Source organism: the organism of the source record quoted next, unplaced genomic scaffold (assembly GCF_019419815.1).
Source record: "Pyrus x bretschneideri cultivar Hongxiangsu unplaced genomic scaffold, Pyrus_bretschneideri_v1 Contig16, whole genome shotgun sequence".
Classification (NCBI taxonomy): Eukaryota; Viridiplantae; Streptophyta; class Magnoliopsida; order Rosales; family Rosaceae; genus Pyrus; species Pyrus x bretschneideri.
In genome coordinates this window covers 4,720,569-4,744,495 of record NW_025999457.1, presented here as the reverse complement: position 1 = coordinate 4,744,495, position 23,927 = coordinate 4,720,569, and the positions used below count along the sequence as shown (strand labels likewise).

Below are 23,927 nucleotides of genomic sequence, written 5' to 3'. Positions count from 1 at the left end.
GCTGGTTAGGAAATTTGTTTTCAACCTACAGCTCTTGGGTTCAGACCCTCCTATTTCCTCTCAGGTAGTGTCATTAACAACCCCAGGGGCTAGTCTAGTAAAACTATAAGAAGAAATAAAGATTTTGGAATTCTAGTTTGAATTATCATGAATACATTATCTAAGATACTAAATTTGTTTTGATATACCGCTTAGCTATGATGCTAAAAGCACGTTGTCATCTCATGTGGTGCTGAGACTGCATGAAGAGTATGGTTAGTCAATCACTAATTAATTGGATAAAAGTATTTGATAATTAACTTAAAAGAAAACGTTCAAGTAATCTTTTTATTTGAAATTACTAATTTGGCCCGGTCCAGAGTGATATGGCCCAAGCCCGCGGACGCATCTTGAAGCAGGGGTATTTTAGTCATTTGAAGACGGAGCATGAAAGCCCTAGACAGACATGCTTAAACCCTAAGGCATTTCACTCATTCATTGTATTGGAGGCCGAAACCAACACTCTCAGAGCTCCTCTTCCTCGTTCCTTAAGCACCCAAACATCATGCGACCTCCCAGAGGCGGCGGAAGTTTCAGAGGCTCCCGCGGTCGTAGTGGTGGTGGTGGTGGCCGCGGCTTTAATAGGGGTGGTGGTCGCGGCTTTAATAGTGGTGGTCGCGGTTTCTTTCGCGATGAGGGCCCTCCTTCCGAAGTCGTAGGTCTGTTCATTTTTCTTTCCGAACTCATTTTTGTTAATCATTTTGGTAGTTCTTCTATTTAATGGGGAATTTGGTTTTTCCGTGGAGTTTTCGAAACCCTATTCTTTTAGTTTTTTGTTTTGTAAATGTCACGAAACAATGTGTTCAGCAGCTGTGGAATTAAGAAGTTAAATAGAAATCTGGGTTGGTGACATATGTCTCAGTTTCTGCAAAAGGCGACGACAACAACGACCAAGCCTTATCCCACTAAGTGGGGTCGGCTGTAAAAATCTTAGAACGTTGCTGCACTCGGTTTTGTAGATTTTGAATTCTGTTACTTTTTCTCGTTGGATGGTTTATTGATTTTTTGTTGTTTTTCAGAGGTTTCGACATTTGTTCATGCATGTGAGGGTGAGGCAGTGACAAAGCTCACAAATCCGAAGATACCCCACTTTAATGCCGCAATCTATCTGCAGAACAAGACTCAGATTGGGAAAGTTGATGAAATATTTGGTCCAATCAACGAATCCGTGAGTCCTCCTGTGCACTGTTTATGATGCCAACTCTTTGTAGCTTGTTTTATAGTTTTGGATGTTTAATTTGGTTTCTTGTGATGCAATTGCAGTACTTTTCGGTCAAAGTTATGGAAGGAATTGTGGCCACTTCGTATTCACAGGGTGATAAGTTCTATATTGACCCAATGAAGCTTCTTCCTCTTGAAAGATTTCTTCCGCAGCCAAAGTATGATTTTCGTGCTTTTGCATTATTTAGGTTGCATTTCATGTTTGAGTTGAAATAATGATAAGGTTCATTCCACATTCCTTAATTTAATTAAACAACACATGCTTTCCAATGAACAACTGCAAAGAGTCTATATCATTCCGTGTTACTTCATGACCTCTTTTTTCTTGGAAGGGGGCTATTGTAAAGACGTTAGTGTCCCAAGTTATTTTTTAGTGTGGCAGCATAAACTCTTAGTGTTACTAGGATGACAAGCTCAGTCTTCTATACTGCAAACTTGATGTCAAGCTTTGTTTCCAAGCTAGGACAAGCGAAAATCTGATCAGTCTAGCTTAATTTTGGTCACATTGCCAGACCAAATTCTACTTATTATAGATAATAGATATCCCATTGGTTTCTCGGGGAGGCTCTCAATCGCTCTTTATTCTTTGGCTTATCTTCAACTGTTATGTTTGATAAGAACAGGAGTTGGCTGATGGAACTTTTTTATTCAAACACTTGAACTTTCAAGATCATTGTATGATCGTTCACAAGGCTTATTTTGAACTCTGTTTTTTTTTATTTGACAAAAGCAATGTCGGAAAGTTCTCTTGGAAATGGTCTCGTCGATGGGCTTAACTATGTCATTCAGTTAACACATGAGCTAATTTTATGGCTGATCCTTGGCTCTGATAATTTTTTGGTAACTGTTAGTCATATTCATTCATTCCTTTGTTGTACTGTGTTGAGTGACAATTCCTTTGCTTCATTGTTATTTTGAGTTGTATATGTATAGCTTTTTATTTTGTTTTTGGGTCTGCCAGTGAACATGGTTTTGTGTGGTAATCTGTTTTTAGCAGTGTTAGAAAGGTCTTCGATTGTTCATCCGAAGTAATTGTCATATTATTCTCGTTGTCAATTCTTGCGAGTGACACTTGTATGGATGGTTTTCCTGCAGGGGACAGAAGCCAGCATTTTCTCGAGGTGGAGGCCGTGGAAGGGGTGCTCCAAGGGGAAGGGGTTTTCCAAGGGGAGGGGGTTTTACGAGGGGAAGGGGTCCTCCGAGGGGTGGTAACCGTGGTGGCTTCAGGGGCAGAGGGAGATTTTAGAATAGCATTTTGTAATAGTTCTAGTGCCCTCCCCACTTTGTGTCATCATTTCTGGATGCTTAGGGCTCACAAGAATCACAACTTCATGCTGATTTTGGTGTTGACATGCAGTTGATGGACTATTTATTTTCCTGAGTAATGTAGTTTTATAATCCTAGCTGCAATTTGAACTTGAGTCGAGTTAAACGTAGACGTTTATTTTGAATTTAAGAAATCTGCTGTGGAAATGAGCCTTGTCTGAGTGGTTAGAGTTTTTGCAGCACCGTATTTGGTAGACCCAAATACATCATTATTTTATACTTTTTTGTATGTATGGCGCAACCGAATCTGTGTTGGGCCATCTTGGAACCCAAGACCTTGCTTGTGAAGTAAATCATCGCACCTACGGTCCAACTAATTGAAAGATAATCAATTGATTTTTTTTTTTTTTTTTTATCGATTCTTGAGTATGAAAGCTCTCACTTGGTAAGTTTTCCGGACGCCATGTGGTGATATAAGTTTATGTAAGATTTTGAGCTTTTATGCAAGCTTTTGAGCTTTACGATATAGTGGTGTTTTTGTTCACTTGTAAGAGAGAGGTTTTTTGTTTAAATCTCGTAAATAGTGAGTTTGGTACTAATTTATTCACCCACCCTTTGGTGTAAATATATCATGGTGTAAAAAAACAAGGGGTGAAGAAAGTTGAGTTCTACCATAAAACAATTGGCAATATGGTTTCCCATCAATGTAGGGTTCATTATTACCACGCCAACTCATGTGATGAATTTTTAAGCCAAACATGTGAATAATCAAATAAGGTAGTGTGGAGCATGTGTGGCCGTTAAGCTTCATAGATGTGACAAACTGCTTTAATACTATGAATAAATTGAGATTCTACCTCAAAACCAATTGGTAATATGGAGTATCCCAACTACTTATAAACTCATGCAAAGAGTCCACTCTTTTGTCAATGTGTGATTTATTCCCCCACATAGTCACGTTGGCCAAAGCATCCTTTTCCCTCCCCACTAAAATGATTGATAATGTCCATCTTTGCAGGACGATTTGAAAATGGTATATCTTTCTCGTAATGCTTTCGTTCCACTATTCGGCCACTATTCTGATTGAATTAAGAATCTCTTCCTAACAACCAACTCATAGTAAGATTAAAAAATGATTCTCCCCTCGTAATTCAGATAAATTTAGTGTAATTATCTGTCGTGAGGAAAAACATGCTTGTTTTCCCAAAGACCATGTTATTCTAGATCTGCCACTCAACAAACTAAAGCATATTCGTACGTACACAACAGACTCTGCGATTGCAAAACTTCATGACAATCCAAACGCTGAGGAAAGGCTAAGTTTAGGGAACATTCTCGACATAACGAGTCCAGCAGCCAATGCAGTTCCAAACAAAGAATGCAATCTCACACAGTAGTACTTCGCCATGAATATCTTCTGCTTGTCCTGTAAGAAAAAGGAATTTCTTATAAGCAAAATCCGCAACACTCGGAATAAAATGAGCAGATGTTGTCGTTCCTGTCACTACACCATATAAGTGAAGCGACAGGAACGACACTCTGGGCCAAATTTCAGTAGAATCACTCATAACAGTAACAACAGAACCAAGAGAATCTTGAAATTAAGGCATCCTGCGTTCCACGCAAGCTGCGTACTCACATTGTGGTTTTCTTCAACATAGCTAACCACCAGTCTTGCAATTGGTAAGGTCAAGCAACAGAGAAACTGAAAGAAGCCACGATCAAACTCAGACTGATAAATGTAGGATAGAACCTTGCTACTAGGCACATTTATACTTCACCAATTAGATATAACTTACGAGACAAGTAAAAGGAAGAGCGCTGCTCAAACCGAACGTGAAAGTAAGAACATATAGTCCTGTTACTGCCCATTTCACTACCCCTGATCCTCTTTCGGTGCCAAGCCTAACCTGTATACCGATAGACATACAAATAAACAGATCAACGGTAAGTGGTTCTCGTTAAGGTTTCAAGTTTAAACATATCAGAGCTCAGTTAAGTGTATATACCAGAGGGGATATTTTTCCTACAGCCCGGTCTCCTTCGATCTGAGTTGCATGACATTCGTGTGAGTTTTGACACACTGTCATGATATAAACCAGCTGGAGAGCTCAAAATTTCTCAACATAGGAAACGACAACTACCTGATGAAAGTGACTACAGAAGAGGATCAAGGCCGTTGTAATGCCAACAAGGAGTGATACGGAGAGAATTGAACCGGTGAAAGGAAGATGGATCACTTCCCTGTCAAGACAAGCAATATTAACTAGGGTATCAAAGACAAGAAAAAATTAAATCAACATCCATGACATTATCGAAGTTAGTTAACCTTGTGCTGCCCTGCAATAAATAAAAGCCGGTGGTAGCGAATGGACCAAATGCTGCAAAACACAATGGCTCTCCCAATCCCTTGTAACTTAACCGAAATGGTGGACACTGCAACCCAGCAGTAGAGCAGATATAAAAACATGTTGCTTCCCATGCACAGATATGAAACATGCTTAGAAAATTCACATCGGAAACATGCTTCAAAAATTCAGCTAATGCTTACCCCCATTTATAAAATTGTTAATTTCATAAGATGTGACTCGAATTTTCATTTGCGAAAGAAGATCATCAAAGATACAGATTTGTTTTCAGATTAATTTACTTGGTCTCATATGCAGCATTCTACTTACCTGATATATGTAACCACAAATGACTGCACAACCGAGTAATAATATTGCACGCACATTCCTGCCTTAACAGATACCCAAGCAAGCCCCAAGAAGCCAAGAACAAGTAGCAAGTATGCAGAAACAAGAGTGCCTGTACGGCTTGCCAAGCATATTACAAAACAAAATCGGAAATTAATACTGGACATAACAACGACACAAGATTGCAGGAAAGCGCAGGCACACTAAATTCATTAACATACAATAAAGAAGAAGAATAAACCTTACCTGCCCACCAGATTTACAACTGATTCTTTCTTATTTATGTCTGCTCCTGTATCAAAATCGTATACATCGTTGCTGCAAATTGATGAACGAATATGAATGTTAACGGTGCAGAAGTGAAGAAAGGAGTTAACACATATCTAAAAGCCAAACGCATGCACTCCGGAAATTATTACGATGTGTACCTTAAGTTGAGCCATGTGATGATAAGAACCGACGAAATCAAAAGAATAGAATAACGCTGAGCTGAGAACATGCCTGTCTGCAAATAAGCAGCTGCGCTACCTACCTGCTTAAGAAAGCAAGACATGGTGAAGCGAGATAGTTAGAGGCGGGGAAGTGTATATCATTTCAAGCATAGTGATGAGAGACAATGGTGTAATAGAAATGACTGCATTGTATTAAAAGCACAGAGTATATCGGTAACTAATTTAAGAGAGGAAGAGATATGCTAGAAGCACTCTGCGTAGTGTACTACTTCAAAATCCAAAGGAGGATAAAAATTACAGAGAAGACAACTGGAATATATACAATTTAAACCTGTCAAAATTGTAACCTGAACAAAATTCTACAGAATCTCATGTACGTGCCCTCACTGAATGTCTCTGTCATATAAAAATAGTAGTTACATAAACGCGAGTTCTCAAGTATAGTGTAGGAGCTCTGTGGAGTTTTCGGGATGCACATATCCAAAGTTATTTTAGTTATGTAGTCTTATGCTTTATAAATGCAACGCTTCCCCCAAAACACCGCTACTACATACATTCAACATGTTTATGTTTCTTCCGCTGTGTGTATAGTCCAAATCCATTATACTGCAGACAGAGAACGGAAGCTGGATTTCCAACAGTTGCGGACTTGACAACCATATATGTACAAATACATAGAAAATTGAAACCTTAATATGATGTTAGGAGAAACGGAGAGATGTATGCATCGCCTGAAAAACTCACCGTGAGAGGAATCAAAGCAACGGAGTATATTGGTAACTTGATCGCCCTCCATGTCAAGGTTGCTTTAGAAATATCCGCTTCTTCCTTATCCTCTTCTTGGTGAATGGTGGTGTTAGAATAATAGTCTGACTTATTGTTGACAAAAGCCTGTCCACGATGTCGCCACTGCCGCCTGGCCTCTACCTCTCTTCTAAGGAAAACATTTCGAGCATTACAGGAGAAACAAGACAATGTTGCGAAGCCTCGATAAGGTCTGAGATATAAGAAATGTCAGTACAATTATGCAGAGATTCTCGGGAAGTTTCATCGATTTACGATGATTTGATTTTATTCTAGCGATATTAGATCTAATCTAAAACAAAGAGGAAAATAATTCAGTCACAACTTAGCAATGGAAAATAAGGCCGGGAACTCGCCTTTTAGAGACACGGTAGTCTTTCAATTTTGTGAGACCAGGCCCCGTGGGAAGATTACAGAATGTTGTTGCCATGACCCTGTCCAAGAGAGATGCTTAGGGATTAGGGGTAAGCCAACAGTAGTGAACAAACTAATTTAGTCATCAGATTAGTATTAATCTACAAATACACATCCAAGAACCAACCAACCTGATCATACAAAGACACTAATCACAGAAAGCCCATTGAATGATTGAAGCCTTTTCACTTGCGTGCGCATAGCAGTACAGCTGAAGTGGAAGATCATTCACCCATTTACAATGAAAAAATGCAGTCAAATATTTTCTAAGCAAATAGTTTACAACAAATATAGCAGAAGAATCTCTGAAAGTCAGAAGAAAAAATATAGCAGAAGAATCTCCGAAAGTCAGAAGAAAAACCAAAAACGAGAGACCGACCTCTCTAATCTGCCGGTTGTGGTTGCGGTTGCGGTGGGAGTTAAGGCTTCAGGTCAAGGAGAGTGAGTTCAGAGTCTTGAGGTTTTAGACTCGCCAACAAAATCTAGCATGCATGAGATAAGATAACGTTAGTCTGATTCTGTTTGTCCCTTTGCCACGTCTAATTTCTCTTTTTGACTACTACTTTCAAATCCCTTAAGTTTTAAGCAATTGCCAAGTTGGTCCTAAGCTTTTCAATACTTACCAATTCATATATCAACTTCAATAAAACACTTGCATGTAAATCCCTAGTCAACAGTGAGACATTTTTCCATGTACCTGTAACACAAGTTGGTATACCACGTGATTGTTTCATGTACACGGAATACAAACCATTATATCACGTGTCATAGTAAAATTGAGGAGAGAATATTTTTCAATGCTCCTTTACTTGTACTATGACAAACTGTGTACCAACTTGTGTTATGAGTACACTAAAAAATCTCTAGTCAAGAAGGCTATGAAATCTAGTTTATTTGTACCCATTACCCACCAACCAAGATGTAGTAGCATCCCTATACTTATTGTTACTATTTTTCTGTAGATCTGACGAACTTGCTTATAGAGCCAAAAATAATCAAGAAAATTATAGAGGTGACACGTGGACTTTTGGGTGAAATAGACAAAATTACTCGCAAGGCACACTGGGATTCTCGCGCACATGCAACAGACAATAACGACTCAATCAAGGAAGAGTCAAAGGTGATCAAAATGGTATTTATTCAAATCTCTGTCATCACTTCCCTTAAATAGCCATATTATACCACTAAAGAGCTAAGCCATTTGCTACCCACAAACTTCTAAACACATTATTTTCAGAATTCTAACTTTGGCATTAAAGATTCTTCAGCCAAAGCCACCCCCCTCCAAAAAAAAAATCATCATGGGTGCGTGAGGCTTTTGGTCTTAATCTTAGGTGCTATTATTTTGCAGGTGCATTTTCGTCAAATGGGAAGACGGCAAAAATTTGCATCCACAAATTGGTGCTTTCATTGAAAGCCTTGATTCACATACTCGAAGAAGACTCTCGCATTCAAAGTTTCTCATTTTTCGTTCATTCGTAGATTTTTCATACGTTCTTATTCCAAGAATTTTTTTTTATAAAGTTATTTGAATAAACGTAAAAGAAAAGTACAATGACTAGAAATTTGGAAACCACAACGAACGGAACTTTCTACGTTTAAGGATTTGGACCAAGTGATGGAGTTCAAGGCATAACCCCACCACGACGATCCACGAGGCTCAATGCGACGACTAGTGGCGGTGGAGCCGGAGGAAGCGATGGGTTTGGGGGTCGAGGAGAAGGGGTTAGGTGGTTGGCCCACCGAGGAGTTGTCAGACTCGAGAAACATGGCAGGAGGTTGGGGGAGGGGAGGCAGGAGGGGTCGAGGTTGAAAGGGTTGAAGAGGAAGAGGTCGTCGAAGTTGGGTAATTGAGTGATTAAGCAAAACATGGGGTTGATTAACTTGAAATTCAAGAACATTAAGAACTTGCTGAGGAGGGTAATTGGGAGTGTAGGGCCTCGTAATGTGACGCCATGTCTCGTAAAACACCGTGTGAGTTGCTTCGTCCACGGCGTAATGATTCAGCGTCGTTTTTCCACCCTTCAAGATCTCAAACACTAGACCTCAAAAACCACACCCAAATCTCAAATTCCACATTTTACAGAAGAGAGAAAAGGAGGGAGAGAGAGAGGTCGAGGTGGGACCTGTGCTGAGGGCTCGGGTGGAGGGGATGGAGGGGTGGAGGGGATGGACGGAGGGGTGGAGGGGATGGACGGATGGGAAGGAAGCGATGGGTAGGGGTGGGGGTGGGATGTGGGGTTGCGGGGAAGGATTTACGAGTTTGGGTTTTATTTTATTTTATTTATTTTTAAAATAGGGTTAATATTATAATATTTTTAATGTATAAAAAATTATTATTTTTGTCGCGTGGCAGCCACATCAGTACAAAATGTGGCTGCCACGTCAGCTCTTAATGGATCAATGGATGGAAAATGTAATGGATGTATTATATTGAAATAAAATAGTACGTGAGGTATGAAAGTGAAATGTTTTAAAGATGTTGTAAGGAATTAAAATCGATCTCAAACCTAAAGGGTAAAATGTAATTTACCCTTAAATGATTGATACCTTTGAGTCTGTCTCTAGTTTGTACTCTCCCAAGAATTAGCAACCAACTAAACAACTTAACTTTATTAGGAATGTTGAGATTCCACATTTTTTTCAACAGCTCAGAGTTTAGACCATGAGTAATGTTATTATTTCGAATCCAAGTTGCAGATTTAAAAGTGAATTTACCGTTGGCATTAAGACCCCAAAACAAGGAGTCTTCTTGTTGAGCAATGGGCAGCGGAATACTACAGATTTAATTGGCTGTATCATGATCAAGCAAATTAGAGAAAGCTACTTTATCCCAGCAGTTGTTATTAACGAAATTACTAACTTTCATACGCAAATCCAAGCTGTTAATTTTGTTCATCCTGTAAAAGATTAATGAGAGGGAAAGGAAAAACCCAATTACGAGTCCAGAAGAGAATACTCTTACCATCTCCCACTAACCACCTACAACCTTTTTCAATAATGTGTCTAGCATTAAGAATCCATTTACAAGCTTGAGAGTGATTTGTCTAATTTTACAATTAAGGAAAGTATCATTCGTTAAGAATCCATTTAAAAGTACTATCATACTCAGCAGTATTAAATACATGTAAGTATTATAATCAATGTCCACATTGGAGGGAATTTGGATGGAAAGTTGGATTCGGACAATATGTTACCCTTTTTTTTTTGTTTTTTGGAAAAATTAGTATTTGGTCCTTAGTTATTAATGTTCATTGACTGAAACCTTATTAGTTTTCAGATTTTGATCCAAGTCTCTACATTAATGTAATAATGAATTTACATGTCAGTTACATATTTTTTTAAATAAAAATTAATAATTGATTTAGAATTTTAATACTCACACCTTTATTAAACTCCTAACTAATTTTCAATTCAAAACATTTCCAAAATAAATTAAGAAATTAGAATAAGTTTGTACCCATTATGTAACATCCCACTTTGCCTAGAGGAGTGGATCCTGTAAGTCTTATATGTATATTCTCATATCTACCTAACACGAGGCCTTTTGGGAGCTCACTGGCTTCAGATTCCATCAGAACTCCGAAATTAAGCGAGTAGCGCGTGAGACCAATCCTATGATGCGTGACTCATCGGGAAGTTCTCGTGTGAGTTCTTAGAAACAAAACCATGAGAGCGTGGTCGGGGCCCAAATGGGACAATATCGTGCTACGGTGGAGTCGAGCCCGGGTTGTAGTGGGGGCCTGGGCCAAGATGTGACACATTAGCTTTTTTGAAAAAATGTTTTAAATTTTTTAATCTCATATGTACCCCATTCATGTAATTTCTTCAAATTTTTAATCTTAAAATGTACTCATTCTTAAATATACCAATTTGTTATATGTAAAATGTACCCTTTTTTTTATATATATAAAATCTTTTCAATTTTTTTCTAATCCATTTTTAAACTTATATGGGTACATTCTTTTTTATTTTATTTGAGAATATATCTATGTTGAGTTTAATCGAAGAAATTTAGTAATGTTACTAAGCCTAATTTTATTTTATTTTATTTTTTTGTGATTTTGAATAATGTACCCATGTTTTGGCATAATAATTTTTTGGTTAATTTTGATGAATGTACCCATGTTTATATATATACACACACAATAGTATATTTATATTTTAATATTTTTAATCCCATAAATTATGGTTTTTTATTTAAAATCTTATTAATATAAACAACTATAAATTTCAATTTTTAATTTAAAAAATATAGTAACATACCTAGAAATAAATTATCACATTAATTTCAGGGACTTCGATCAAAAATTGAAAACCAATAAGGTTTCAGTCAAAAAATATTCATAGCTAGGAACCGGATCCAAAGTCTCTTTTGTTTTTTCTTTAACAGATGGAAATACAAATAGAATCACGTGCCCCTGGATCTTGGATACACAATTAGAACGAGTCAAATGGAATGATTTATGGTGCAGCTATAGCAACCATACATAATTATACCACAGTTCCATTTGCATTTGGTGGGAGTACCAATTTTCAATTGGCAAATTTCCATTATATACGTCCATCAAGTTTTCGTTAATCTTGATTCACATCACATGAACCTTTTAAAATTATGGTTGACAACTTAACCACTAGGAAATCGCTTGATTGTCAAATTACTATTTACATCCACCTTTTTTAATTAGGCTTAATTTCTTAAGAATTGGCTCGTTTGCCTCAATGTATCAATATAGTCAAAGATATTGGATGATTTGATTAAAAAAAAAAAAATTGGATGATGAAAGAGATTTGTTTAAATTTTTGTGACAGCCCGTCCCGAGAATGTTGAAACGTACGTGTGAAAAGACTATTTTACCCCCAAGTTCGATTTCTTTACGTTTTGTGTTATGTTTTGGGTTTTGTTGGCATGTTTTGAGCCACACACATTTTCCCACACTCCACAACCTTTCCTCCATATTCCTGCACCCTGTCCCGAGCCCCATTCCTTCCCATTTTCCTTGAAACGTACGGACACACCTACAAACCCATCGAACCTTCACAGATCGAGGAAACCAAGCACATACTCATGCTCGTGAGGCTTGTAGGAGTCCAACCATACCTTTTTCAGGTGAGAATACCTTCGTTTCCACATTGAACTCACGATGCCCGATTTTGATACTGTTCATGCACACGTAATTTCTCACGTTTTAGGAATTTCAAGCTTGTAGGGAGCTTGGTGGGGTCCCTAGGAGGCTCGGGGTGGTTCGTTTAAAGGTTTTGAACGTCGGGATCACGAGTTTCGAAGTTGGCCGGAGTTGGGGTGATTTTCCAGGTGAGATTTTGTGGTTTTTAGCACTTGAAAGTGGTATGATTGTGTTCCTCTCGTTGTAAGCTTCATTTTGGTACCAATTTCGTGAAATTTGGTTGAAAAACGAAGAAGATAGGACGATTTGAAAAATTCCCAGTATGAAAAGGGAGTATTCTTGACGCCGTTGACGGTTACCGTTAGGAATAACAAAATATTCCTAACGGCAGTCAGTTGATGCCGTTAGCGTGCCAGGCACGTGGCTGCCCGTGGCCGGTGCGTGTGGTCGTGCCTTGGCCGACGCGTGGGGGCGCGTGCGACGGTGAAAAATTATTTTAAAAATATGGGGATGTTCCTGAGGTTGAGTAGATCACGTTGGTGTATTCATACACCCCATTTGAGCATTGTATGAGAAGTTATTTCTAAAGGTTGGTTATGTGCTTTAAAATTAACGTTTTTGTAGATGTTTCGCATATAGATGATACCTATCCCGAGGACAAGCGTGGTCACTTGAGGCAGGGGGTTACGACCCTTCCACTTACCAGTGAGTGGGCTTTTGGTTTTCTGTATATACCTATATACTTATATTTTCCCAGAAATTTAATTAAATGTTTATTAGTTATATGCCATTTTATATTGTCGGTTCTTCTGCATGATTGGCCGCATATATATATATATATGTGCGTGTATGTATTGGTGCTGTGGACGCTCAGGTATGTGCCAGGTGAGTGATAATTTATATTTACATTTAGTAGTGATTTGAGGTACATAGAGAGCTCATAACCTGCACCCCGGTGTTAGTGCTCCCGCCCAGAGTAGGGCACAGTCCTTCACGTGATGTTCACCTCCCGCACCACACGCTCAGCTTGGATCCAAGTTAGGTGCACAGTCCTGTCGTACAGACCACTTTAGGTGGTTCCAACTCGTAGGTGACCCGCGATTATTCGCCCAGCCTTCACGTGATCGTAGCACTTGAGCGTTTATATGTATTACACCCAGGACCTGTCGTACAAACCACATTAGGTGGTTCCGACTCGTGTGCAGGTTTAGTTACTGAGATTGAGATTTGAGCTATAGATTCAGCCGTACAGGTCACGTTAGGTGACTCCGGCTGCCAGACCATATGTTATTGATATGAATTTTGCCTGAGCATTTGCATTCCATTTTGAGATTTTGGCATGGCATATATTTCCGAGCATGACTTATATATATATATATATATATATATATGTATATTCTACTTTTCTGGAAAGTATACAGGTTTTACGGCGAGGGGTTAGAATCTTGTTTTTGAAATGGTTTTTGAAAAGATTTGTTTTTGCCCACTCATGCTTTTGTTTTGCGCCCCTCCAGGTTCTAGTTGGCTAGCACATTCGGTGGTTTCCCAGAGGGCTTTCCCGGCATATCTGACAGACGATCACCAGCGTAGGACCACCTTCGGGTGTATTGTTGTTGCGTCATTTTCTTTTGGACTGCTCTAGGCTTATTGCTCTGAACTTGTGTCCCACTTAAGTTAGCACTTGTTCTATTACCTGTTGTATGCTAGTTTGTATTTATTCGTACTTTTTGCATTATTTTATTAGCTTCCGCACTGTGCACATGGTTACGTCACTTCCACGTGACGGCCAGCATGCCCTGATCTCGATCGGGGTGTGTCAATTTTACTTATTTAAATTAAAATCAAGCTCATCGTGTAAATCCTTTTAATAGTATAAAGCTTATATCCAACCAAAAAGATTAAGGCTTATATTTTTTTGTTGATTTTCATCAAGCAAGAAAGGGTTAAAACTTTTAAATATGATCAGGTAGGGCTAGAAAATTTGGGGCTTTTGGATCTAGGTCCAAAAATTTAGATAGTTTTTGGGACTGAGTCCAGTTATGCAATTACATATTTTGATATCAATTTTGCCCCTTCAGATAAAAATATTTAAATTCTTTAATTTTTTATCATTTATTCAGTTTTTAAATTTTGAATATTTAAATACTCAAACTAAAATATTATCTAGTAACTACCTACTATTTATGAAGAAAACAAGACCGATATAATCTAGTAACTACCTACCTATTGTATAGGAAGAAAATGCTTTATACCTACAAAGCATATATAATCTACCCGCAAAACAAAAATAAACTACCTATTGTATTGGAAGAAAATTGCTGGAAACCCACATGGCGGAACATAAAAATATAAATATGATATAATATACCTCCATTAAAGGAACGAATTTGGAGGGAAGAACACAAAAATATCACCCATGAAAAGAAGATAGGAGGATTGATAGAGGGAATTGTTTGGAAGAAGGAAAAAATGAGGGATGAAACAGATTGGGGGTTGAGATGATTATATGGCTATAACTAATCCTACAATTAAGGGATTAGTTAATTGTAAGCCTAAGGGGTAAATATGGTACAAACCATAAATAAATATACATGGAATCTCAATTATTGGACCTATTTCAATGAAGTGGACTAATTCTACTAATCTCTCACAAAATTGGATCTATATCAAATTATCCCTAGAAAATTTCCCCTGTTACCTGAACTCGAACCGGACAAACCCAATCTCGTATCAGATAATATTGAAACGTGAACCTGAACCCCGAATCGCCAAAAGTCCCAAAAAATTCGGTATCGAGTTCGATTTGCAACTCCACATTTATTCAGTAATACCAACCGACTTTTTTTAATATTTTAATTTAGTTATTTTTATATATTTGAAATATTTGTAGCCATTGGATATGATTAAAATCAGTGTTTGTGGAGATTTTGAAAAAGGTAACTAAAATTAATTAGGGATAGACTAAGCGGTTGCTAGGCAGTCTAGGCGGCATACTAAGGGGTTTCAAGTTTTTTTTAATTAACTAATTAAGTTAAAGTGGGTAACGTGTGTAGCCTATTGAAAGGAATTTCCTAAATTAATTTAGTTGTGAAATCCATTCTTATATTTGAAATTTGTTAATTATTGAGATTATTAGCTTTAATGAATTTCATCTTCTTCTTTTCTTTTCCGACAAGTACAATTATTTTTTAAGTGTAAATATACGCTTATTTTTATGATACTAAAATAAATTTACTTAAATCCACCTAAGCGCTAGAACAAAGATCGCCAACTGACTAGCGCCTATCTTTTTTAGAACCTTGATTGAAATTAAATCTCAATCGTTTGAACAAACTAAAACTCTCTCTATACTCAAGAAAAAAAAACCTCTCTCACTCATAATCCTCCCACGACTCCATTTCTCTCTCTACATCGATTCCATGTCTCTCTCTGTTTCTCCTCCATCGACACCGCACCATAGACCACACCATACCTCCAAGCCTAAAAGGTAAAAATTGAGGGTTTCTTCTCTCGTGTCTGACTCCCTCTCTCGTCGTACAAGCCCAAAAGGTAAGAAATTTCTTCCTGACCCTAAATATTTTCATGTTTATTTTGGAATGATAAAGTTAAGGATTTTGAAATCAAATTAGGGTTTCGATTTGAGATTTTAAAACGGGTTGGAGATTTTAAAATCGAGTTAGGATTGTCAATAATTTTAATAATTTTAAATTTCTAGTCGTATGGGTTCTAATTATTTATATATCTTTTAAAAGGAGTGACCCTCCTTAAGCCAAATAATAATAGTATCCTAATAAGAATGAACAACCACGAGTTGGTGACTCAATGGTAAATCACAGATTACGAGACTTCTTTAAAACTAAAAATTGGAGATCTCGAGTTCGAAATCCGCTCTTGGTGTAGAAGCCAGACTTGTGACTAGATGGAGGCTAAAGGGGTGGATAACCGTGGCCCTATACATTAAATCAACGAGTACATAACCTACTTTTCCATTGTAAATTAATCAAAGACACGAGTACATAACCTACTTTTCCATTGTAAATTAATCAAAGACTTCCATTGTACATTATACAATTTACAACAAATTAACACGCCCGCTATTATTTAATGTTTAAAAATCTCCACATAATAATCTAAGTCATTCAATGTTTATCTGTTATTATAGCCAAGTCCAACCGAGCATGATGGTAGACCGTAGAGCAGAGGCAGGAAATTTTCTCGCATGGCGCTGGCAACTCCTTTCAAATCTGTATTGATTTGACCTATATATAATATATATAATTTACGTAGAATCAGAAATATTTATTACAGCAAGGACATATATGAATGAAGTTTAACCAGATGAGGAAATTTCTTCAAAGACACCAGGGTCGATGTGATCAAGTTGTTCACGCATCTAGGTAGGGTAATGCTCTTCTTCATATGTCTCTTTGTATTTGACCCTATACAAAGAATTGGATCCCATACATATCCACTTTGTGGGGATTCTTAACCATTCATCTTGAATCATACAGTTAGAAATTGTTTGACTTTTTTTATTTAAAATTAAACACAAATAATATCTGACGAAAATTGATCACACGATGTACAATAAACGATTAGATTGTAAGAATCTTTAGGATCTCTATAAAATAAATCCAAAGAAGATCCCTTTCCCTTATGTGGGGATCTCTACAAAATAAATCCGAAGATGATCCCTTTTGCCTACGTAACAAAGAGCGGTACTAAACACATGCATAAATGCAGAAACAAGTAAAATGTTTTATATACCTAGGACATCAAATGATGAGCCCTAGCAGCTACCTAGCCAATTAGGGGATTGAAAGTGGCGACGAGGAGAAGCTGTAAACGGTCCCTCAATAACTTTTAATTTCAACCTAAATGGCACATAGTGCCATATTACAATTACAATTTATATTCAAACCATATACACAATTTTAGCTTACATGACAAAAAACAATAAGTTATATAACATGTCCTTAGTATATATTCAAGCAACGCAAGTGGCCTTTTATAACAGTATAAAGAGAAGTATTGTTTTTGTACTACAGCATGAATTCGAACCATATTAGCTTTCCAATCTAATATCTAATTTAACTATTGTTTGAAAAGAAAAAAGAAAATACTTTCAAACAACCCAATTATTGTGTTATTGCTTCCAATGAAATCATGCACAAAAAATTAACTCATATTGAAAATGTGTAACCAAATTATTGTGTTAATATTCAGAATCATCATGCATGGAATAGAAGAAACTTTTCAGCACCATGGTTTGGAGAAAATTTTCATTGTGATGAAAACACGGATGATACATAACGTGTTTTTATAGAAATGGTAAGAAATTTTATTTTTTAAGTTATTAATTTTTTTAACACACGTATCCCATCATTTGTATAATAACACGTAATATATACCGGTCACACTGAAAAATCTCTTTATGGTTTGGACAAGAAAAGTGACGTGAGATTGAGACCATTCGTGTGTCCGCTGCCTCACGAGGTTCTTTTAACCAATTTAACCAAACATGTTTCATCTGTTCCGTTATGTCCTCACAATCTTGAACTGGGACAAAATCGCATAATTCCAATTTTGCGTTGTTTTGGCCTTACCAAAATTCTTATGCGAGACTTTTATTCTGAAAAGAGTCTTTATCCCAAAGTACTAGTATAATATATAAATATATAAAATATATATATATATATATATCTATATATATATATATATTGCCACGGATATGTGACACCACTTTCTTATACACGTTTTTGTGTCACTCTATAATATATTTTAACGATCCAAACCGTCTACCTTTATGTATTCTCTCAAAGATCATGTTTAACAAAAATCATCCAAATCTGAAATCATATGATCGTTGGATTAAGGTTTGAGGATCGTATTCGTCTATTTTATTCCCTACAAATGAATGTTTTAATAATTTTGAATTTGTCTAATTTCTTGTAAGGATAAGCTAAGAATGATGTTTAAAAAGATAGACGGTTCGGATCACTAGAATACATTACAAAGTATGCACCTTATAAAAACATGTGTCAAAAATTATGTAAAAGATATGGTGCCACATATTTGCCCCAATATATACATATATATATGTGTGTATGTGTGTGTGTGTATATATATTACCAACACGTTAGATAAACAGAGACACAAAAATACTAATACTATATACCCTCACCTTCCTTCCTATTTTATTAATTCATCTTCATCCACGTTTGTTTTCATAATCTCCTTCAAGTTTTAACTTTCAATTGCTTTTATGGACCAAACTCTGAGTCTAAAACGTTCTAGTCTCTGTTGCAACTTTTATAGACCATTTCTGCAATTTTCATTTTAGCAGTGACCCCTCCATATGTAAATCCCAACTCGGATAAATACACACACACATATATATTGCAACGGATCTGTGACACCACTTTCTTATACACGTTTTTGTGCCACTTTGTAATATATCATATCTAACAAAAATCACCCAAATCTGAAACCATATGACTGTTGGATTAAAGTTTAAGGATCGTATTCGTCTATTTTCTTCCCTACAAATGAATGTCTTAATGGTTTTGAATTTGTCTAATTTCTTATAAGGATAAGCTATGAATAATGTTTAGAAAGATAGACGATTCGGATTAATAGAATACATTACAAAGTGGGCACCTTATAAAAAATGTGTCAAAATTTATGTAAAAGATGTGGTGCCACGTATTTGCTCCAATACACACACACACACACACACACATATATATATATATATATATATATATATATATATTACCAACGCATCAGATAAACAGAGACACAAAAATACTAATACTATATACCATCACCTTCCTTCCTATTTCATTAATTCATCCATGTTTGTTTTCATCATCTCCTTCAAGTTTTAACTTTCAATTGCCTTTATGGACCAAACTCTGAGTCTAAAACGTTCTAGTCTCTGTTGCAACTTTTATAGACCATTTCTTCAATTTTCATTTTAGCAGTGACCCCTCCATATATAAATCCTAACTCAGATAACATTATAACCTACTACATACAAATAATTGAAACTAAGTTGCAAAACCAAGCACATTGTTTTAATACCTTGTACAACTCATCCCACCACTTTACCTCTAAAACCCAATTCCAAACTCCAAATCAAAATCTCACCAATCATGTCTTCTTCTTCTTCCTCTTCTTCTTCATCACCAAGCAACCCTCCATTGAAGCCGATCCCTGGCGACTATGGCATGCCATTTTTCGGAGCCATCAAAGACCGCTACGACTACTTCTACAACCAAGGCCGAGACAACTTCTTCAAAATCAGAATGGAAAAATACCAATCCACAGTCTTTCGTACCAACATGCCACCAGGAGCTCTCATTGCCCCAAACCCTAAAGTCATAGCTCTTCTTGACGCCGAAAGCTTCTCCATTCTCTTTGACACCACCAAAGTCGCAAAACGCAACGTTTTGGATGGCACTTACATGCCCTCCACTGCCTACACCGGTGGCTACCGTATGTGTGCTTATTTAGACCCCTCCGAGCCGAACCACGCCACTCTCAAGCGCTACTTCGCATCCCTACTCGCTTCTAAACATAACCAATTCATACCCCTTTTCCAAAGCTCTCTCTCCGACCTCTTTCCCAAATTGGAAGAACAAATCTCCAAAGATGGCAAGGCAGACTTCAACAGTTTGAGCGACGACATGTCATTTAATTTCGTGTTCGAGCTGTTATGTGGTCAAAGCCCGTCAAAGACAACGTTAGGATCCAAGGGGCCTAGCTTGGTCACACTTTGGCTCTTTCCCCAACTTGCCCCTCAGATCACATTTGGGTTACCCAAGTTTCTAATGTTTGCTGAAGATTTCTTACTGCACACGTTTTCCTACCCTGCCTTTCTCGTCAAGCCCGCTTATCAGAAGCTTTACGATGCGGTTTACGAGTCCGCGGGTTCGGCTTTGGACCTGGCCGAGGGTAATTTCGGAATTTCAAGAGAAGAAACTTGTCACAATCTTTTGTTTTTGGCTGGCTTCAATGCATTTGGTGGCATGAAGCTTTTGTTTCCCGCTTTGATCAAGTGGGTTGCATCAGGAGGAGGGAATTTGCACCGCAAGCTCCGAAATGAAATCCGGACCATTGTTAAAGAAAGTGAAGGTACGATTACTTTCTCCGCGTTGGATAAGATGACTTTGACCAAATCCGTGGTTTTTGAGGCCTTGAGGATTGAACCTCCAGTTCCGTACCAGTACGGGAAGGCCAAGGAGGACATCGTGGTACATAGCCACGATGCGACATTTGAGATCAAGAAAGGAGAGATGATTTTTGGAAATCAGAATTTTGTGGGGAAGGATCCAAAGGTTTTTGAGAATCCGGAGGAGTTTGTGGGCAATAGGTTTGTTGGGGAGGGTGAGAAGCTGTTGAAGTATGTTTACTGGTCCAACGGTCGTCAGGCGGATGATCATCCAACGGCTGAGAACAAGCAATGCGCGGGCAAAGATCTAGTGGTACTCATGTCTAGGTTAATGTTGGTGGAGTTTTTCCTTCGATACGACACATTTACCGTTGATTCGGGCACGGTGTTGTTGGGTTCATCAGTGACGTTCAAAACGTTGACCAAAGCCTCATGAATTTGGTCATGGTCAAATATATTACTTATTTGTTCTCAACGTATATAAGATATTATGGTGATTTAGTCGATATACCTATAAATAAGTAATAACCTTGCACGTCTTAATAATTTATATGCTTTAAATTGTTTGATTTGTGGATCTCAAAATGTAATTAGTGATATGTATATTTGTATTTAAAGAATTGAATGTAAAGTGGTTAATTTCATGTTTCGTTATTTTTCTATGCCATTTTCTCTTGTAGTGTTTTGTTATTTTGGTCTAAAAAATGTTTCAAATTATCACTTAATACTACGGTTTAGTATTATTCTTCTTCACTTGTAAATGAGAGATCTTAGGTTCGATTCTCGCCAAATGAGAATTTGAACTACATTATTATGGTTAACTCAGTGTGAAGCTTAGTTAATTCCCCCACCCCTTTAATGTAGATACTATTGTTTGTTCAGAAGAAAAAAAGTTTCAAATTACCAGGAAAGAAAGAAAAGAAACTAGAATTTCCTAGGCCCTAGGCCATGTATGGCTCAACTACCAATTAAATTACTGCCAATGACAAACAATACAAAAAAAGTCCTCTTTAATTTTAACCATAATTCTTATATGAGTTCAGCCATTTCTATCTCCACTACACTTTTAAATTTAAGTTCTTCATTCCCTTTCATATAAGGAATGGTGTTTAAATAAATGAAAAAAAAAAAGTAGTCCTACTGAAAATTGGATGGAGCTTATGGTTAGTTCGACACAACTCATTTTTTTACCAAGCTCGAAGTTAAATTTGACTTTCCTTAATGAAAACTAAAAATTAGTTAAACAAATTGTATAAACATAATCTAAGTAATCTACTGGCTAACTATGTTCTTCTGTAGATGATTGCTGAAGCGGGCATGCTCATTCTCTACCGAGCTCAATGAGCGAATAAGATGGATGTGTGGTGTGATGATGAAACACACTGCTGACTTCTACGCTAATCGACTTCGGCCGTGAAATGAACAATCTTGGCCATGACTTCTGAAACTTGAAGACAAGGTTATACTTTATGCTATGAAGTTCAATCTTTTGCACCAAGTTTGACCGCTTCAACTATAGAGACAACGATGCTCAAAGGAACTGAGCTTCTTTATGGTGAATGATGTTTGGCCATCTAAATGCCAAAATCTAAATGATACCTGTGAGTAACCAATCATAAAATACTCCATCTCGTTGAGACAGCTGATGAAGTGACCTCATTCGGCGAAAGAATCAAAGACTAGCTAAGACTTGGAAAAGATAACTAGTCAAAAGATAAGTAAGTGTTTAACCAAACTGGAGAAACTCATAGACTAAGCTAATTCTACGACTCCAGTGATGTATAGCCAACTTGATTTATGTCGGTTTGTTAACCCAATGATGTTTAACCACACTGAATACAGGTTGACGGGTTAGCAGAGTATTAAAAGATAGACATTTAGATCATTGAAATATAGCATAAAATATACCATACAAAATGTGTTAAACAATTTGTCTCCCAATCTTAATATAATGGTTAAGAGATATTGGTTGAGTGAATGTATTGGAGAATGCATGTACCTCCATAGTTCCATCTCTTCCAATTTATACCTCAGTGCGCCTCATCTCTCTTTTATATAGGCATAACTTACCTTAACCATCATTAACCTCATTCATCTTTGAACGGTCAAATATTTAAAACAAAAGGTAAATCATAGTAAAACCCCCAAATAAATAATATAATTAATAAAAACTTTAATTTGGGTGTGTAACCACCAAATAAATAAAATAATAAACAAAACAATAATGATTAATTTAACTTAAATCGCAATAATAACAATAAAAACAATAAAACATTTGTGCCATTGTCAAGATTTGATTAAGGGGATTTGATGAATAGTCACCTCAGCATTTTTCAATTTTTATTTTATTTTTACATGTTATTATATATTTTTAGAAATTAAAACATAAGTATTGAATAATTAAAACTTTCCACTATCGTGGTCTAAATTTAATCAGTGTTTGAAGTATCTTGGATATACTCGATATTTCTATGGAAATATCCAAAAATTTAGGGAACGATATGGAAAGGGAAGGTGAAGTTTAGACCTCACCCCATATCCGCGATATTTCTGGAAATCAGTCAATTTCCTCGATATTTTCAGGAAATATCTAGTGTTTGTAGACAATTTGCAGGGAATATCCATGAGCCTATGCATTCTTTATTATTTAATTTCTTTCGTTATGGTATTAGTTTACTTCAATAAAACTTGTGCTGCTTTCATGACAAAAATTTCAGTGAAGTTATTTATAATTTATTCATTCTAGTGAAATGCTTTATTTTATTACTTGTCATTAGAAAGAAGTTTTTCTCATCACATATTGTTTACAGAGTATCTAATTATTAATTTTTTTTTATTGATACGTGTGTTGTATGAAAGCCAATGATCTTCTAGATTATGCAAGAGTCCTAAATACAATCTACTATAATTTACACAAATTTAATAAAATCTTTAAAGTAAATAATTTTCCACATATTCCTGAAAAATTCCATAATCCTGCGAATCAGGCCCCACCAAATGTGATAGCATATTGAACCGGCCGAGTATATATATGATGCATTCTTAGTGCTTCAACTTCCACCGAAACAAATTTTCTTCAACCAAAAAAAAAGCAATAGCATGGCTTTGTTCATCAGAAAGGCAGTGCTATTAACGGTGCTCCTTTTGTTCACACTAACCCTGTGCGATGCACGGAAAAGAAGATACATTAGAGTTAAAAATGAGTTGGAAGCCAACGGAGATTTGTCGCTTACCGTTCACTGCAAATCCAAAAATCATGATATTGGTGTGAAAGTGCTCGCCCCTCATGGCTCCTTTGAATTCAGTTTTAAACCTAACATCTGGGGTACGACACTATACTACTGCAGTTTTTCTTGGCGGGGTCAATTGAAGTGGTTCGACGTGTATAGAGATAAAAGAGACAAAAATCTTGACAGTAAGGTTCAGTGGAGTATACTTCCTTATTGGAAGAAAGCATACTTTTACTTTTCCATGTTTACTTTTCCATGTTTCCTTCCATGTTTACTTTTCCATGTTTCCTTCCATGTTTTATGCTTCCATGTTTCATGCTTTGTTTTTTCTTTTTTTATGTTTTGCTTTCCTTGTTTTTCGGCTCCTTCCGTTTCTTTTCCTTGCTCATTTATATGAGCCCTTGTAATTGGTTTCATAGTTTTTCACACAATACAAACATAGACATTCAAAATTCAATATGGTATCAGAGCAGTGACCCTAACCGGCCTGTCTCTGTGGTGTT

The 23,927-nt window shown here is 36.8% G+C and overlaps 3 protein-coding genes across 3 annotated transcripts; 2 read left to right on the top strand and 1 right to left on the bottom strand.

The window, feature by feature from the left end:
* Window positions 1–467: 467 nt before the first annotated feature.
* Window positions 468–2,736, top strand: LOC103940991 (putative H/ACA ribonucleoprotein complex subunit 1-like protein 1). The gene is made up of 4 exons (XM_009351172.3): window positions 468–698; window positions 1,059–1,207; window positions 1,303–1,418; window positions 2,356–2,736. The coding sequence occupies exons 1-4, from the start codon at window positions 545–547 to the stop codon at window positions 2,504–2,506; spliced, it is 570 nt and encodes a 189-aa protein (XP_009349447.2). The 5' UTR covers window positions 468–544; the 3' UTR covers window positions 2,507–2,736.
* Window positions 2,737–3,651: 915 nt separating this feature from the next.
* LOC103940989 (2-carboxy-1,4-naphthoquinone phytyltransferase, chloroplastic) lies at window positions 3,652–7,430 on the bottom strand. The gene is given in 14 exon segments (XM_009351170.3): window positions 3,652–3,952; window positions 4,166–4,231; window positions 4,326–4,436; window positions 4,536–4,574; window positions 4,671–4,770; window positions 4,856–4,962; window positions 5,205–5,263; window positions 5,266–5,342; window positions 5,469–5,540; window positions 5,651–5,754; window positions 6,419–6,671; window positions 6,835–6,912; window positions 7,024–7,103; window positions 7,272–7,430. Coding segments are annotated over 13 exon segments (1,212 nt in total). The 5' UTR covers window positions 7,032–7,103; window positions 7,272–7,430; the 3' UTR covers window positions 3,652–3,814.
* An 11,618-nt stretch (window positions 7,431–19,048) lies between these two features.
* Window positions 19,049–20,763, top strand: LOC103930300 (allene oxide synthase 3-like). Its single transcript, XM_009339621.3, has one exon. The coding sequence runs from the start codon at window positions 19,176–19,178 to the stop codon at window positions 20,628–20,630; it is 1,455 nt and encodes a 484-aa protein (XP_009337896.3). The 5' UTR covers window positions 19,049–19,175; the 3' UTR covers window positions 20,631–20,763.
* Window positions 20,764–23,927: the final 3,164 nt, after the last annotated feature.

What these genes read in the sequence shown, in the direction of transcription:
- LOC103940991 (XM_009351172.3), top strand. Translation starts at nt 545, where the DNA reads ATGCGACCTCCCAGAGGCGGCGGAAGTTTCAGAGGCTCCCGCGGTCGT. An exon ending in CCCTCCTTCCGAAGTCGTAG is followed by an intron (nt 699 to 1,058) that starts GTCTGTTCATTT and finishes GTTGTTTTTCAG; the next exon opens with AGGTTTCGACATTTGTTCAT. An exon ending in TTGGTCCAATCAACGAATCC is followed by an intron (nt 1,208 to 1,302) that starts GTGAGTCCTCCT and finishes ATGCAATTGCAG; the next exon opens with TACTTTTCGGTCAAAGTTAT.
- LOC103930300 (XM_009339621.3), top strand. Translation starts at nt 19,176, where the DNA reads ATGTCTTCTTCTTCTTCCTCTTCTTCTTCATCACCAAGCAACCCTCCA.